The sequence below is a fragment of the Galleria mellonella genome, unplaced genomic scaffold (genome assembly GCF_026898425.1).
Source record: "Galleria mellonella isolate WM207_F2 unplaced genomic scaffold, CSIRO_AGI_GalMel_v1 utg213, whole genome shotgun sequence".
In the NCBI taxonomy this organism is placed as follows: domain Eukaryota; kingdom Metazoa; phylum Arthropoda; class Insecta; order Lepidoptera; family Pyralidae; genus Galleria; species Galleria mellonella.
In genome coordinates this window covers 4,189,368-4,208,978 of record NW_026442039.1, presented here as the reverse complement: position 1 = coordinate 4,208,978, position 19,611 = coordinate 4,189,368, and the positions used below count along the sequence as shown (strand labels likewise).

The following is a 19,611-nucleotide window of genomic DNA, read 5'->3' as shown; positions in this document are numbered from 1 at the left end:
TTATCAAATAGGAATGTTTTTTATGTGACATGCTATAGCGAACAAGCGAGCCTCCCATGATGGATAATAGTACCTAACCGTTACTTATAAATATTAATAGTACTATGAATATTACAAAATGCACTATTATATTCAAAATCATAAAGCCCGTTCGTTATAAAATAAATTTTAAAATATTTGTTAAGAAATATAGAAAATTAACAGATAATGTAAAGTAAAAGATCTGGAGACTGAATATCGAAGCGATAGTTAGATCAAATATTCGAAGAGCTGCAGATATTTTTTAGTGTCACTATCCACTGGGTGTCTGATGGCAACGATAACAATTGTAGCTGATCTAGGATAGATTCACGCCCCTCACAGACTAGAAAGATTAAGGAAGGAAGGAGGAAAACCTCCAGGATGTGAATGGCATATGGCTAATTTTTTCAACCATAAAGATTTCGATATCGACTAATTGAAATTCAGTTTCTCTAGAGAATTAATATATGAAAATAAAATAGATAGGTGAGTGTGTAAAATTATCTATATTGAATTATAATAAATTGTCACAACAAGAAATTACCACGAGCCTAAATTACACAATGATGCTTACGAAATATTTAGCCTAGTATCTAATGTACTTAAACTAACTTAGTCAACTTAACGTTACATCACATGTAGAACGAGATATCTTTTTATTTATAAGTAACAATGGCCGATGATATTAATAACACGTTACTCCGTTCCCATCAAACAATCTTACAAACTTAACTATAAGCTTAGCATTTATTGTTTTATTTCAGTAATATAGTATATAAGTATACAGAAAAATCTTTCAAAAGCTATTATTATGTGTGTATATTATACTTGGTCTCTTATAACTAGGTTCCAGTTTTATGTAAAATATCGTATGACATAGTATTATGCAATTATTACATTGGCTACAACATTAAGTATGTCAGTCGTAGTGTAGCCAAAATTATCGAAGAATAATCGAATTGTAGAAATACAGGTATATATTCTAATTGACATAGAAACACGCGACGTCGAAGACATAGGAATCAGATGTAACGGAGCAATGTGTTTCCCGGCTAACTGACGTAACTTTATCTCTTGTTTTTATTCTTCATGGTGAGACGCCGCCAGAAACTGGTCTTCTCGGCGGGAGGCTGCTCCTCCCGCGCCTCCTCGCCTCTTGTCTCCCCTCGCAACATGTCCAGGAACGTCGGATCGTTTTTCCGTACGTTTTTCTCGATCTTAACAGCTTCGGCACTGAGCTCTGCTTTCAGCTTCTCGGGGCTCGTGTTTTCGACCTTAAACTCGTTAGGGTCTTCAACGAACGCCTGCTGAAGGTCGCGCATGATCTTTTTCCGTATAGTCTTCTTCATGCTCAGGTGTCTTTCCAATGTTTTCACATCTCCGTTGGCGTAAGAGCGGTAGTCTTCCTTTTTCTTCTTAGGCTTTTTGTTTTTGTCGTCGTTATCGTCAAAGCTCTTGGCGTCATATTGTTGATTGAGGCCAAAAATGTCCCGAAGGTGTGGAATGGCCCTCTCCGACGTCATCTTGGAAGCTGGCGCAGCTCACGCCTACAGGACAGTATCACAGACACCTCATCATGAATCCTGAAAAATAAAACAAACAATGTGTTAGTATATAGGGAATGAGGTAACGAGAAAGAATTGAAGTAGTAAAATGGCTCAATTTTCTTTAATTTTATTCTTAATTACTTGACAGAGATAGGATTGCAATAGTTTGCTTAAGTATAAATTAAAAAAATAGGAGGAATTTAAATTTGCATGGTCGTTTATCATCACTGTAAATTAATGGTAGAATGCGATCGTTCTTTGAATTGAATGGGTCCAATGATGCAAGCCATTGGCATGTCCGGACTCATTACGTTAGTTGATCTATCAACGAACAGTTGTAAACGTATATAGGAGACAAGATCAAGTATCCTATCAATGCGACATTACTGCTATTGTATGTTATTAATTAACAAAAAATACCTATTATTAACAAATAATAATTCATTAACAGTCGATTATCAACGATCAACATTACTTAAATATTTTCCATTAACACGTTACGCTCCAGATTGTTTTCATAACGAGAGTCTAATCCGATTAACACGTCAAGCATTTTTGTAGACATTGGAAACTGCGGGAGATTATTGAATGCATCATTTGAACAATGAACAATTATCTCTATTCCCATTACAAAGAAATTGATATTACTATTGTTTGTTACCCTCACAGATGTAAATTTCAATTGATGCAGCAAATAAATGCATGTGTGCGTGTCAATTTTTGACCGTGAAATATACATAAAAGGATTTATTTGATTCCACTTAAATATTGTTGTTCTTATATGTTTTTTTTAGATATTTATTTATTTTTAAAGAACATCCATTGGCGTATTTAAGACCATTTTATTATATTCTAGGATGGGCGGGGACTGGGGAAAGGCGTATACATTTTTGTGAAGTTTTAATTGCAAACCAGGATGGGCAGACCCACCTGCCCCCCTTAAATACACTTTGGCGGACATTATAATCTCAATATATAAAAATAGTTTTAATTTAAGATCTTTATTTTCAATAAATAGTATATTTAAATTTACTTTAGTAGTGACTTGCTTTAGTTTCCATATGCATTAGTGTTACCAAGTTGCGTTGTCTATTTATATTTCTATCTAGTCTCTGGATATCCATAAGAAGAAATGTAGTAAATATTACATAGTGTTTCGTATATTAGTAGGCCGACAGATGGCCGAGTACCTACTGCATTAGCACACACCAGATTCTACAACGTACAATGGTAGTGATAAAGAACGGGCGCTCTGTAGCGTAACTGTGATACTTTGTCAGTGACTGCTCTAACGACTTCCCTTACAGTTGCAGGTTAGCGATAGGGTTACCAAACGTACACTATATAAGATTATATCTTACTATAATATATTTTGGGTCAAAATATTATATATATGCCTATACTCTCGCAAAAAGATATATTTAGTAGACAAATCTATTATATTTTGGTTAGCTAACGTCAATAATCATAAATTAATATATAATTTTTTGGCCATGGGCACCAAAGCAGGTAACCTATCGTGACAAATATCACAAGAATTAACTACGATGGTTTTCAGGGAGAACATAGTAAAGGTTGACTTGACAGGGTATGTTGCCAGTAAAGGAGCTATCTCGCCCGCCTACATTACACCCAAATTCAAGCGATGACGTTGTTCGTTCATATATATATATATATGACTAATTTAATAATATTAATTTTCTTCTGTGTGTTGGCAACCCTAGTTATTGACTATGTATGTAAGAGAAAAACCCGTACCTAGAACTGCATCTAGGCTGAGTTTTATTAAATGGTATACAGGTGGATGCGAAAAGCAAGACATTTTCAATGCTTATTTTGACAACCGAATATTTTCATTTTAAGGAATTATTAACGTTTCATTTGGAAAAGGAATATTCTTCCGTGTTGGTCACAAAATCGGATTAACGGTCGATGGTCTTTTGTCAAATTGTTTTTTTTTTTTATAATCAAATACATAAGTAATATGTAGCTTGGTTTGGTCATTTGGAGAGGATGGATGAAAGAAGAATTACGAAAGAGATTTATCGAGCAAGAATGAATGGAGATGTCGGTAGGGGCCGCCCTAGACGGACGTATGTCGACCAAATAGGCGACGTGCTGAAGAGGGGGGGCCAAATTAAAAGTACCCGTAACCGGCGAGCGAGTATGAAAAGATTGATGAATGTGGAAGAAGCGAAAGAGGTAGGTTTGTTTGAATCGAAGCATTTGGCGTTCCATTGTTTCTGCCTATCCTAATGGGAGACAGGCGTCACAGATATGTATGTATGTATGTATGTATGTAGCTTGATTCATAAAATTGTACTAATAATAATTGATCCCTGTTTTCTATAGGTCCACATAAAGTCAAAAGATCAAATTGTATCACATACAAGAAAAGAAAGTAGCTAGCTTTATTTCTAATGGCCCATAAAATAGCACATATTTACTACTTTTCTTTACGCACTAAACAATTACTTAAATGACAAAAGTGTATGGTGTTAGTCGATTATGCATTTGCTTTTAACGACCATGTAATTTTGGATATAGTGCATATAATTAAATACACATAATAATAATCTTCCGCCAAATCGCTACCATCTTTTTGCTTTTTTCCTCTATCCAAAGGTTGTATGGAAGAGATTGCTTTAGCAATAAGACCGCCTTTTGTATCACTTCTCATTAATATTTACTGTATTTGTTATTTCTCTTTTTACTTTGTGCAATAAAGTGTAAAATAAAATAAATAATAATAATAAATAAATACAAATACTGTTAACTGAGATTTAAAAGAGTTTCTCGAGGGTTCTTCTCGGCTGATAACAATTTTTCTAATCCTGCATTCATAAAAAAATTTAAAAGTGCTTGTAAACAAGTCTATTTGAATAAGGATGATTTGAATTTAAATAGAGAATCTGTTTAAGAATTCTCACAAAATAACATAAATAAGCTAAGAATATAATAAAATATATATAAATGCAAAACGGTCTGCCCGTCTAGTAACCTAATACGTGTCAAGCCTATAAATAGTATATATAATAGTTACACTTAATTTAGTTATGACTCACGATAGTTATTATTCAACAGTAAAATATCTTTTCAAACTCGTTAATTTGTTTTTTTTTTCTTTAGAAATAGTAGACAAATTTGTTTTCAATAAAATATATTCAAATATTTTTTGAATTTATTTTTAATTAGAAGAAATGTAGTTCATTATGAGAATGCTTATCAGAGAGAAAATTTAATATTGAAATTCAATATATTTATTCTATTAACGATTGAACAAAGTAGTTTCTTTCATGACGAAAGAAATGTGCTGGTAATAAAGTGAAGTTTTATATTATCAGTGTCATTAAATTAACAAAACGTATATCCATAAATTAATTAACGTAACAAATTAATTTAAGCCTCCAAGAATGCCGTTAATACAATGCCGCGGAAATGTTTAGCGCGTTACTGTACGTACAGCATCCTGTATGCATGTATTGTGTTCAAAATATAATAAAGTGCGCTCTACTGCATCTCTCCGCCGAGAACAATGCGTTACGGCCGTTTTATATTAGTGAGGTAGTGAAGCGCCTTAATGTACTTATCTACATTGTCCAACGCCAGCGGCATTGATCGACCGGTAAAGAATATATTGGCTTTTACCAAAAAATTTTATGACTTTCAATATTAGACTTAATGAAAAATTTAATTACTATTTGAACTCGTCATAGTCGTAGAATACTGACGGATCTGACAAATATTACATATATAGATCCGTCAGTATTCTACGACTATGACTCTGACGAACTATAATAAGAGTACCTATCTATATCTATAATACCTATATTTCGATAGTATATATATACATATATATATATATATATATATATATATATATATATATATATATATATATATATATATATATATACAAAATATTGTACATATTTATTTTGGATATTAATTTTAATCTGTGAAAACAAATGGATATACTTCAAATAAGTTGTAGTTTAGTCATTTTCCATTAAGTGGAGTATAGTCAATTTGAGCAGCTAGTACAAAAAAACTCCATAGCTAGGGACTTTGATAAAAAAATATATTTATTTGATATATACACTTAAATTAAATTGTTCTTCTCAAACTAAGATATAATAATATAAAATATGGAAAATAATAATAATAATAAAAAAATGCTATTTAATTACTCGAGTGTAAAATAATAAATCAATAGAACAAATCTAATGTAAGATCAATTGAGTGTCTCGAAGCGCATCACTATCTCCCGCTGATCATTCATTTGAACACTTTTATAAATTGTTTTCCAACACTGTGACGTACTTTCTTTACTTTCCACGTCCGCCGTGATCAGTTGCCAGATTCAATAGCTAAAACGATATTTAATTTCGGTAAATTATCATCGGCGCGAAGTATTACATTAGTTAAAGTGATATTGAAAATCGTCAATAAGCATTCTCGGTAACTTGGCAACTGTTTCTTTTGTTTTATCTAGAGACTTATGAAAGTTGGGCCGCTTCCTATTAAAAAAAATTGTATTTTAGATACAAAAAATAGTACATCAATAATAAATTAATAAATAGTAATAAGTAACTAAGCACCTTAAAGTAACACCTTCCCGCGTGGTCACAGTTTAGAATAGACTACCACTTCCTTTCCCATAGGTGTCGGAAGAGGCGACTAATGAAGGGCGAGGAATGGTCAGCAGCGTCCCTTTTAAAACATCTCCAAAGCCTAACTATGGTTGCTAATCCACTTGCCAAGCATGACAACTACTAGCAAAACCCCACTAGGGGAGGCTTATGTTCAGCAGTGGACAGTTAAAGGCTGATATGATGATGATGATGAAACACCCTAAATATACATAAATTTTTTCTAGTAGTATTTGAAAATCAGTGGTTTATTTATTAAGCAAACGACTCACTAAGATATTGCCTTTTTGCATTGCTGTGGTACACATATTAAATTTTCACATATTTTTCTTTTCATTTAAGAGTTTCTTCTTGTCGATGCAACTCATTTATATTATGTTATGTAAAAAAATGTGTAAATCGCCTTTTTATTAAACCCTTTACTTTTTCTGTTCCTATTTACAATCTGTTACAATTTGTGTGTATCTCTTGATGCAAGTAAAGAGTTTATCTATCTATCTAAAGCCGGGAGGTTGAAAAATATTCACAGATCTGGCGAGGAGGTATGTTATATATTAATTTAGATGATCGATATGGAAATAGAAATAGGATTTTGAGAGCTAATTTAGAAGTTTTAACAAGTTGTAATAAGTTGTTTGAACAAGGTAAGCAGAATAGGTAGAAGTGTAGTTGGATAATTGAGGTAAGTTATTATAGTATATTCTGTGAATTTATTATTAATTTTCGTTAGATGCTCTGTCAGCTTGTCTCCCATTTTAAATATCATAAAAGGTAAACTGTCGTACGGAACGAGGCCGTTCCTAACGACAGTTTACCATTGGGGGAATTTTTTTCAATAGTTGCCATGATTAGCATATGGGATAGCAATTGCAGTTAGGCTTTGGTCATGTTTTAAGAGAAGCGCTGCTGCCCATCCTCGATCATTAAGTTACCTTAGTCGCGTCTTACAATAATTTATCAACCGTGAAGCAGTTGTGTTTGCATGGCTGTGTTTCGGTTTGAAGGGTGAGAGATATGGTGTAGATTTACTGGGTACAGAGGAATAACACCTGAGTCTTCAGGAAAGGCAACGCATGGGGGTATCATGGGCGAAACAGTATACTCTGTTATGTCCATGGTACTGCTCATGTCTATAGGCGACGGTTACCACTTTCCATCAGGTGGGCCGTCAGCTTGTTTGCGATGATATATGAGTACGGTTATATTTTATTTAGACAGTATTTCTGTAATAGTTTTAACATTTTTTTTTTGTTTTTTTTTTTTATTTTTATTAAGTTGTATTAAAACAGTTTATTGTAAAGAATATAACAAGACCAACCGTAACATTGATGTATGTAACCACTCCTACCGTACCACTAGCTACCATATCATTATATCGGCGGTACGTCGGTACACACCTCATGTAAACAGTTTAACAGCTGACATTAACATTGGATGGGAGGTCACTGCACTTTACCTAACTCCTATAGCTACGAGTAGACATGACGTCAACCGTAACGAAGTTATATTTCTGGTTTTTAATTCTGTTACTAAACAGGATTTTTAAGGACAGCACAAACCAGAATCGTGTGTCCATTAATATAAGTTTTATTTAATACATAATATCAATTTATATTATCTAAATTTTTTTACTACTGTAATCGTAAATAAATATTTTATAAAGTAATTTTATCTACCTAGTTGTTTGCATAGAAAGAAGTTTAGTTAAAACTTAGAAAAAGTGTAAAAAAATTTTGAGGATTTTTTTACAACACAGGGGACAAACGAGCATGCGACTCCCCTGATGGTAAGTGACTACCTCTGTCCATGATCACCCACAATACCAATGGCGTTGCAGGTGTGCTGCCGGCCTTTTAAAAAGGAATATGCTCTTTTCTTGAAGGTTATGATGTCGTATCGGTTCGGAAATACTGCTGCTGGAAGGTGATTCCAAAGACTTGTGCATGAAAGAAAGTGCCCTGAAAAACGCACGGTGGAAGACCGCCACTCGTCCAGATGATTGGGATGAAACTTTAGTTTATGGCGGGTTGTACGGTAGTGAAAATCAGCAGCAGGTATCAATCCGAACAATTCCTCAGAGCACTGCCTATGATAAATTTATTGTCCAGGTTGTCTGTAAGAGATTGCTTGTAGCGATAAGGCCGCCTTTTGTATATGCACGTTCTGTATAAATACTCCTTGTATACATCTTTACTGTGCGCAATAAAGAGTTTATTATTATTTTCACTAAAATTCTCATCTCCCCTCTTAAGGAGAGGAGATGGCAACTAACCCCCGGCAGAAGCACAGTCGGCTGGGGTTCAGGGCCCCAGGAAGAGAAACCGGCGTACAATGCGGGCAGAATCTAAGAGCACCGCTTTCTGCATCTTTCCCGGAAGTGAACCGCCTCTGAATCCCAACCGTCTGAGATGTTGTTCGAGACTGGTTGGGATAAGACCGTTCACCGACATAACGATTGGGATGATTTCGGTAGATGTCACCCCCCACATTTCGGTCACCTCGTGAGCCAGGTCGAGATATTTTCTCTTCTTCTCGGTTTCGGCTTTCACGAGGTTCTCGTCATGCGGTATGGTGACATCCACCAAAAACACCCTCGAGAGTGCCCGATCCATCACCACGATATCAGGTTTGTTCGCAAGAACGGTCCTGTCCGTGATGATGGATCGGTCCCAGTAGAGCCTTACGCTGTCGCTTTCGAAGACCGGCTGGGGCTCATACTTATAGTACGGCAACCTCTCATTCGCGAGGCCGTACTTCAGAGCTAGCTCTTGATGGAGTATTTTGGCTACCTGGTTGTGTCTGTGCAAGTACTCAGTGTTGGCAAGAGCTGAACAACCCGAAAGCACATGTCTGAGTGACTCTCCGGGATGGCGACATGCTCGACAGATGTCCTCAGTGCCATCCTTCAGAATGTGCTTTCGGTAATTGTTCGTCTTAACCACCTGATCCTGTATTGCACAGACAAAACCCTCGGTCTCTCCGAAGAGATCACCGAACTGTAGCCAGTGCACGGAGGTCTTCGTGTTTACGTACGGCCCGTGAAGGGCTTTGAAGAACCTTTCGTGCAACTCCTTCTCTTTCCATACGGCCTCCCGCTGAGAGGTACCCAAAACTTCGGGTTTTCGCCAGTCCTCTTTAGCCAGAGAAAGAGGGGTGAATCCTTTGTCACATTCTATGACCTCTCTATGCAAACCCTCGTCTCTTTTCTCCAGAAAATATGTCCTGAGGCTGTCAATCTCGCGGTTGTGCATGGTCTTAACGCTTAACAAGCCTCGACCACCAGCTTTCCGCGGGATATACAGCCTCATGACTGACGATTTCGGGTGATGCATTCTATGGAGGGTCATAGTTGTGCGGACTTTCCGATCCAGGGCTTCGAGTTCGGTTTGAGACCATCTGAGCACGCCAAAAGTGTAAAGGAGTACGGGTATGACCCAGCCGTTATAAGCTCGGATTTTATTGGCGCCCGACAAAGAACTTTTCAGTACTCTTGTAAGGCGCGCAAAAAATTCCTCGCGGACTGACTGTTTCATATCCGTCTCCTTCACACCGATGTTTTGTGACATGCCCAGATACCGGTATGTTTCAGCCTCGGAGAGGGTTTTTTATTATTATTTTTAAATTTTACCAAAATTCTCATCTCCCCTCTTAAGGAGAGGAGATGGCAACTAACCCCCGGCAGAAGCACAGTCGGCCGGGGTTCAGGGCCCCAGGGAGAGAAACCGGCGTACAATGCGGGCAGAATCTAAGAGCACCGCTTTCTGCATCTTTCCCGGGAGTGAGCCGCCTCGGAATCCCAACCGTCTGAGATGTTGTTCCAGACTGGTTGGGATAAGACCGTTCACCGACATAACGATTGGGATGATTTCGGTAGATGTCACCCCCCACATTTCGGTCACCTCGTGAGCCAGGTCGAGATATTTTCTCTTCTTCTCGGTTTCGGCTTTCACGAGGTTCTCGTCATGCGGTATGGTGACATCCACCAAAAACACCCTCGAAAGTGCCCGGTCCATCACCACGATATCAGGTTTGTTCGCAAGAACAGTCCTGTCCGTGATGATGGATCGGTCCCAGTAGAGCCTGACGCTGTCGCTTTCGAGGACCGGCTGTGGCTCGTACTTATAGTACGGCAACCTCTCATTCGCGAGGCCGTACTTCAGAGCTAGCTCTTGATGGAGTATTTTGGCTACCTGGTTGTGCCTGTGCAAGTACTCTGTGTTGGCAAGAGCTGAACAACCCTAAGGCACATGTCTGAGTGACTCTCCAGGATGGCGACATGCTCGACAGATGTCCTCAGTGCCATCTTTCAGAATGTGCTTTCGGTAATTGTTCGTCTTAACCACCTGATCCTGTATTGCACAGACAAAACCCTCGGTCTCTCCGAAGAGATCACCGAACTGTAGCCAGTGCACGGAGGTCTTCGTGTTTACGTACGGCCCGTGAAGGGCTTTGAAGAACCTTCCGTGCAACTCCTTCTCTTTCCATACGGCCTCCCGCTGAGAGGTACTCAAAACTTCGGGTTTTCGCCAGTCCTCTTTAGCCAGAGAAAGAGGGGTGAATCCTTTGTCACATTCTATGACCTCTCTATGCAAACCCTCGTCTCTTTTCTCCAGAAAATATGTCCTGAGGCTGTCAATCTCGCGGTTGTGCATGGTCTTAACGCTTAACAAGCCTTTATTATTATTATTATTATTATTATAAATTCGGTAGAAGATGCACAGAGATGCAACATCTCTACGCAGTTTTGATTACAATTGAAGTTAATTATTTATTAGAAATAGGGGCAAATTGAGATGTTTGTCTATATTTGTACGTGTGTTAGGTGATATCTTTTTCAATTATGACTCAATTTTTTGTATTAAAGTCGATTGCTTGGGTACCTCTGTCCCATTCGTGCTTCAACCGTGAAGCAGTTGTGTTTGCATGGCTGTGTTTCTGTTTGAAGGGTGGGATATGGCGTAAATTTACTGGGTGCAGAGGAATAATACCTAAGTCCTCAGGAATGGCAACGCATGGGGGGTATCATGGACGAAACAGTATACTCTGTTATGTTCATGGTACTGATCATATCTATAGGCGACGGTTACCACTTTCCATCAGGTGGGCCGACAGCTTGTTTGCCATTCTAAGTTGTATAAAAAAAAGCAATAGACACAATTTTGTCTCCAATTCATATTATCATTATTAAAGTAGCACAATTTTAAAGAACACACATAAACTTTTCATCCCAAAGGTTGACTGGTAGAAAATGCTACTGGCAAGTCCATCTTTTGTATCATATTTTCAGTGTGTCATTAAAGTTATTCATATAAATAAATAAACTTTTCCTACCACCAATAGTTAGTGGGACTGTCACAAGTTATACATAATTATTTATATTGATTCCTCCAATATCCAATACTTCAAGTTTGTCTTAGAAGTAATAAAACTTTGGTTGTAAACTTTTATTGTAATAAATTTTAAATGTTTGTAACCGTGAAATTGTTTAAAATTTCAAAGCTCTTACCGTTGAGAGACCGTGAAATTGTTCTCTTATTCACAGGGAAATACGTAGGCGAGTTTTTTTTTCTATAAAATATAGCAGTTTGCAAGCGCGGCGTCGCGCATCGCATCGTGTAAATAAACAGAAAATTGTTGACACGATTGTTACGGGGTATTATGTGGGCCTACTAATGGAACTAGGTCACCGGATTGTTTGGACATAGGTAAAAGCGGAGCCCAGTCATCGATACTCAAAAGATTCTCATTAAACGTTTTTAATTGCTTTTGTTTTCGTTTTATTGTTTCGTTCCGATTTTATGGGGAATTTGTATTTGTATAAATAAAAATCGGGAAGTTAGACTTTTATTGTAAACGATAAAATTTTTAGATAACAAATAAAGCTGTAAACGATACTGAATTACTACCACTTCTACAGACACTTTATGATTTTTTCCGTGTAGTTTAATTATATATAATAAAGAAGTAGTAAGGGATTTCTTTCATTCAATCTTTGAATGTCAAATAGAAATTGTGAAATCGTGGAGACAAAAATAATAGCTATGTTTCTACTTAGGTTGTTTTAATTGATTTCAATTTATTCAAATATCCAGATTTTGTACTTGAACTGGATTTTATTTCGAATTTACATACTAATATTATTATGTGTGTTATATAATTTGTAAGTCAACATGGATACGTTTGTTATATCTAAAATTTTAAATTAATACATCGCATAATTACATTCGTTTTGCCAAAGGTTGACTTGGAGAAAATGTTATATAGCATTAAGTCCTTCTTTTGTACCAATCAATCATTTCTTAAAACATTTTATATTTGAAAAAAATATAGTATTATTAATGTGAAAGTGAAGTTATCTCTTAGTACCTTAATACTTTAACTAATCGATGGATATAGGTTCCTTATTACCCTAGTCGGTAAATATTTCTCATCCACACAAAGTCGTAGGTAAAAACACAAACGAAAGCTAGTAAAATATAAAAAAAAAACAAAGTTTTATCCGGATACTCATGACTCAGGAGTAGCGAAAACATTTGGTATAATTTGGACTGGTCATAAAAGTCTTTAACTAAAGAACACCAGTCGTTAATCTAGTTATTTCACATCTGGATTACTACTAAAACTCGCATCACTGATGGCGCAAACTGTTTTAGACGACCTACGTAGATAAGGCATAATTGTCTTAAATTGATGCGATTTTTAAAATAGCTATTTTGTTATACTATCATTCCTCTAATAGACATGTGTATTTGTTTTGGGATGCGACGATAAACTTGTGAAAGAAATCTGGAGTTCCGTCAATGGTGGAAATCTCCCTACCTGAAGGAATTGATAGTATACTGGTATTAAGATTTTAGAAGTAATTAGGCTTACTTTTATCTCATAGTTTTTTTTTTTGATGGATGAAAATGGTATGGTAACCCCGCCTGCGCTAACGGTATACGCTTGCGGAGCACCAGTGAAGGGTGATAGATGAGAATGAAAACAGGCCAGTTAGCCCATCATGATGAATTCATCAGGAATTAACCATGATAGTTTCCAGGGAGAACCACGAGGAGGTCGACCTGGTTAGGTATATTGCTAACAATGGGATTCTAAGTTTCCATTACTAACAATCCCTTTCCCGCCTCTTATAGTTATTAGAATAGAATAGAAAAAAAAAACATAAATAATCTTTATTCAAATGGACTTGTTTACAAGATCTTTTAAATCATCAATTCTTTATAATTGTATTACTGAATTCAAGATATTGTTATCTGCTGAGAAAACACCACAAAAAAAAAAACTCAACAGTTACTTTTTCAAATTTTTATGTACAAGATAATTTTACATTTGCATTAGTACTGGGACTATAATTAGCATTAAGTTTTATATATGTATATATATTTTAAATTTTTGTGTACAAATTATGTTTATATTAATACATATAATATAACAGTTGAAGGTTTTTCGTAGTTATTATAGCTACAAACTGACATTTTCAGTACTATCGCCTAGCCTGTAAGAATTGTACAATACAAACTCGGAATTTTTCCATTATTTAAAGGACTTCCGCGGTCGTTTCCACACCATTATTGTGCTTTGCTGCAACGTCTGTTTGAAATTACAGAGAGACGCATGAAAATAAATTACCGACTGTCGGCTAGCATCTGCAAACATTTATTCCCTTTATTACCATAAAATCTTATAATGCCAGTTATACTGAACTTTACTAATATAATTACTATTGTCTAATACCTATAGTACAAAGTTTGTGTAGTAGGGGTGGGTAATACATAATAATATCTATATATTTCGGTTATATATATATCCAAAAACAAATATGTTAAAAGTGTACTCAAAACTGTATACAAAATAATATACTCTGTTATGTCCACAGTACTGCTCATGTCTATAGGCGACGGTTACCACTTTCCATCAGGTAGGCCGTCAGCTTGTTTGCCATTCTAAGTTGCATAAAAAAAGTGTGTTATCCAAAAAAATAATACTGCATAACAGATTTTTAACATATTCAAAAATAGATGTCCGAACGATATGGACGATATCGAAATAAGTGAGTACCTTCTTTCCGCCATCAACTCCAATATATAGATATCGAAGCGGTATCCATATTACACATGCCTATTTTTAGTGGATACTAGATGGCGTTATATAATATGTCCAGTGGTATTTATTTATTTACTAAACTTTATAAAAGTGTTTAAATCAGGTATAAGGAGGGGTCATTATCTAAGATTAATACAGGAGATTTCTTTTATCTTAATTTGCGTAAACAAAGCCGTGGTTTATAACTAGAATATAATGTTATTAGACATATTCAATAAGTATATTGACGACCGTATTGCACATTGCATGAGGCGACTGTAGCGCGTCCTTGCGGGTTTTTACAGAATAATAATTAAAATGATTGTATTGGATATTTGTACAAGTGTACGACAGGTATATTGTTGTCCTAGACGTGTTATTAATTATATTTACTATTGAATATATTTATATGGACTCGTTGTCGAGCAACATGAAATTTCAATGTAGGTACCCTATAGCTATTGTCAAAGTAATACGCTGTGAAATAATGTCCATTATTTTATTATATTATTAAATTAATTACTTGATTTTGTTATTAACTATAGGTTATATAGGTAATTTTGAAAAGATTGTAGGCTTTTGTCTTCAACAGAATATCAGTGTTTTGCTCTTTTGAGGGTAAAGCAATAAACTGTTTTGTGTTACTGTGGTACAATCACAAAATAAAAAATTATGCTATTTGGTTAATTGTGTTATTACTTTTATTTCTTTTTGTATTATTTTATATATTTCTTTTTTTACGTATGTATCTATATCTGTTGTTATTTGTGAGCTGTAATGCAAATAATTTTTTTCTTTATATAACTTAGAATGGCAAACAAGCTGACGGCCCACCTGATGAAAAGTGGTAACCGTCGCCTATAGACGTAAGCAGTACCATGGACATAACAGAGTATACTGTTTCGCCCATGATACCCCCCCCTGCGTTTAAAAAATTATATATCTATTTAAAAAAATCCTTATTCCTATTTAAATTTAGTAGATATATGCATTCATCTATATTTTTTTTCTGTTGTCTAATTGTAATTACAATGCATTTAATTCTTTTAAATGTGTTAATTAATTTAAGTATATAAGACCATTATAGTCATATTTAAGAGCAAGCTGTGTGAGCCGTAGCAATTCCAGAATTGTCCCACCACCACGTGCCTACCTCAGAATCAGTTAGGAACTATGAACAAACATATGTCTAAAAGTACATGTGCACCTTTTTTATTTTTCCTAGAAAATAATTTTAAATACGCCAATGAGTCTACACATCTTTACTAATAGTATAAATGTGAAAGTGAGTTTTTTTGTTACTTTACTGCGCTTTAATAACTGAACCAATCACTATAAAATTTGGCATATGCAAGTACTATATTAAGTGAAGAATGACATATCCGTTTATCCCAGTCAATCAATATACCCCAGTTACGCGGGTGAAATCGAAGGTAAAAACTAGTACATGTATATTTCGAACACTATATTTGTCACATTATACGTATAATATATATGTGTAAACTTAATTATGACAAGCGATCTAGATACTATTAAGATACTAGGGAGACTTCGTTCAAAAATCGTTTACTGAGGTAAATTTATCCCATTCTTGTTTTTCTCATGAAGCAGTTGTGTTTACATTACTATGTTGCGGTTTGAAGGGTGGCATATTGAAGTAAAATTAAAGGGAACAGAGGCAATATCTTAATGCTTAAAAAAAGGCAACACATGTGGAGTATTGAGATTAAATATACTCTGTTGTCTATGGTACCATGACTATAAGCGACGGTTAGCATTCTTCACCAGGTGGAACGTCAATTCGTATGTCATTTCAGAAAAAAGAAATAGTTTTTTAATCGTAATATATTAATTAATTCGCTCCGTAGGCGGTGTAGTGGCGCGCGCAATGCATTGTCGTCGCGCCCTGATTGTTTTGACGTTCCCGCCAATAACTCTTGTTTTTAACAATACAGTACAATATATGGCGCAAAACAGCTACTAATAGTAAAATTCTATGGTTAAATGTAATTAGTGACATATTCTTTTGGTAGTTAAAATAAAAATTGGAAATGTATAGAAAAATAGATGGTACTTAATAAAATATTGGAGAAAAAATAGTTTTTTATTTATTTATACGTTTAAGAAGCTATTGCAGACTAAAATATGGAAATGTCAAAAACTTTGAACATATGTTGTTATATGTTGTTCGCAAAGATAGGTTTGAAATCTTTGGAAAATTAGAATACTTTATTTGATTAGAATAAGTGATAACAAAGTTCTTATTGAATAAATAAACAGTTCCATGTTCAGCTAACACTAAGCATGCAATTTGAGATCTTTTTTTTAATACGAGTCCCAATAATTTATCACTCATTAGATAGGTAGATTTCAAGGTAGAAGGAGATTGCAAGGTATCTTGCAATCTCCTTCCTTGCGACATGAGATCACCCATTTTCATTAAGTTCTACTAAAACCTCTACCTACATAAGAATTTTTGGATACAGTTACATTTATGGGCATAGTAATAAGTCGATTTACTTTTTTTTTTATAAATATTGTAAGTAAAGGTGGTGATGAATAAAGTTCTTCTTCTATGAATAGTGAATATAAGCCTCGTAGATAAATTCTTGAATTCAATTGTTCATACAAAAATACCCCATTTTTGTATGAACAATTGACAATAATATTGACTAGTAGGAATTACAAACTTGTTTTTATTAACATTTATAATTAGCAACTAGCGTGAATTCAAAATTAATTTCATCAAAATTAATTTTATATTTCTCATGTAACTTTCGATGACAGGAAATAGGAGTTGACGCGAACGAAGCTGCGGAAAACGGATAGTTGTCCATAATTATCAACCCACGAATGTCATTGTGCCCTGTGACGAATGATGACGTATTCACGCGCGCGCATTGGATGTGTTGCGTAGACGGATTCACTTTCGTTTTGTTTGAATTATTATGCGTGTGATTACTATTTTAGATTTTAAATATTAATGTGTTTTAAGCTATATATTATATTAAAGATGAATTTTAATAAGTTTTTACTGTTATAATAATAATAAATCAAATAACCATTATGTTTTATTTTTTTACTTCATCATCATCATCAATATCTTTAACTGTCCAGTGCTGAATATAAGCATCCCCCTTAGGGAGTTTTGCCAGTTCTTGTCACACTTGGCAGATGGGTTGGCAACCGCAGTTAGGCTTTAGAGATGTTTTAAGAGGGACACTGCTACCCATCCCTTGCCCTTCCTAAGTCGTCATTTTTTACTTACCGTTAGTAATATTCATCAGATATACAAATATAAATAGACACTGGCGCCGATTCTTAAGTGTCAATTCTCTAAACCTAATATTTTAATTTTATAATATCGCGGAAGTATTGTTTTATGGACCATCATAATTTTTTTTTTATACAACTTAGAATGGCAAACAAGGTGACGGCCCACCTGATAGAAAGTGGTAACCGTCGCCTATAGACATGAGCAGTAGCATGGACATAACAGAGTATACTGTTTCCCCCATGATAACAATCAGCCATGCAAACACAACTGTTTCACGGTTGAAACACGAATGGGACAGAGGTACCCAAGCAATCGACTTTTGTACAATGTCTCCCTCTGGTATAAACTAAGGTTATAAAAATTTTCACTTTAGTCGAAAATCGAAATCGCCTTTTGTTCCTTTATATGTATATTTTAATCTGTACCTCATGCTACTGTATTTCAGTTGAACTATTTATATGTCATTGTTTAAGTTTACGTTTTTGGTGCAATGAAGAGTTAAATAAATACAAGAAATTGGTTAATATTGGTACTTACAATAAAGATTTTGCTGTGATATTAAATTTTAATTTTAGAGATTGCCATTTTTTTAAACTTTACAGAAATGACACTTCAGAATCTTACGACTTTTGTATCTTGAACTTGACCTTGATTCAACATACCCATTCACATCGAGTCTCTTCCGGTCACTTCTGCCAAGCAGGATATGTAAGTATATATGATATATATACTCGTATACATATATTATATGTATGTTTCTACATTTGCTATAGTTTAATATATTTAAACAGATTACATCTAAACTATACATACGTTTATAATGGAGGCTGCAAGAGTTGCTTTTATTTGCTATAATTTTGGGTGTAAATCATCTTATAAATTAAAAGTCCCTTACAAAATCCACTTAAATCCAGCGTGCAAATATTGAAAACAAAAGGAAGATTTTCTATAAAGATTTTTGCCGTCAAGAAGTTATGCATTTATGACTCGATCATTTGATATGTTTGATTAATATGGCAGAGAAATTGCTAGAAGGAACTACGCAGGAAACTAATTTTCAGACCTCTTAAAAATGACAACACGTAGGTACCAACTTTGGGCTTAGGGGATTAGGTGCATGGGTTTTTTTAGCTCAATGTTGGTTTTATTATTCTAAGTATAGAATACATAAATAGCACCATGTACAGTAGTACATGGTGCTATTTATGTATTCTATACATGCATATTATGTAAATAAACGATAATGACTACTAGTATTAACCATCAGATAAACCGGTAACTTGCTATTCCAAATTTAGAAAAATATAAAAAAGAATAATAAAAAGATTCTAATAATAAAAAAAGTGTGTAAAGACACCCGAAAGTGCTGTTAAATTTCCTACAGAGCTTATGTCGGTTATTATGACAGAAGTTGTGATGATTCCCACGGGTCGTGTTGGATAATAAAGCGTTACTTAACCACTGCTCATTCAATTAGTGTTGCGTAACCGAGCCCGCTCAAGGTTCGGTCGCAGACGTGTGATCATGATTACAATAGTAACATGCTAGACTTCGAAGATTGCCCTACAAATAATTTCATGTAATATTCTCTATCTAGATTAAAAAAAATGAATCGCTCAATCACTGTATGTTATTGAGCGCATCACTCGAGAATGGCTGGAGCAATTCGGCAATTTTTTTTCAAGCGACTTAAAAAATAGGTGTTTCTCTATTCGGTTATATTTTTTTTTATGTTTATTACCTCATAACTTCGTCTGTTCTAAACTGATTAGGAAAAGATTTTTTATTATCTGATACGATATACTTACAGATATAGATTTCATAGAATCTTTTATCAAAATAGTTTTTTTTTTATACAGCTTAGAATGGCAAACAAGCTTACGGCCCACCTTATGGAAATTGGTAACCGTTGCCTATAGACATGAGCAGAACCATGGACATAATAGAGTATACTGTTTCGCCCATGATACTGCCCATGCGTTGCCATTCCTAAAGACTCAGGTGTTATACCTCTGTACCCTGTAATTTC

General features: G+C 34.9%; 1 protein-coding gene across 2 annotated transcripts in view; it reads right to left on the bottom strand.

The window, feature by feature from the left end:
- Positions 1-508: 508 nt before the first annotated feature.
- Positions 509-19,611, bottom strand: part of LOC113509827 (uncharacterized) — an 84,391-nt gene continuing 65,288 nt past the window's right edge. For both annotated transcript variants that reach the window (XM_026893259.3, XM_052894480.1), the window contains one exon: positions 509-1,604. In XM_026893259.3, the coding sequence (XP_026749060.1) occupies positions 1,089-1,544 (456 nt within the window). In that variant the 5' untranslated portion in view covers positions 1,545-1,604 and the 3' untranslated portion in view covers positions 509-1,088. The remainder of the gene's footprint in view (positions 1,605-19,611) is intronic.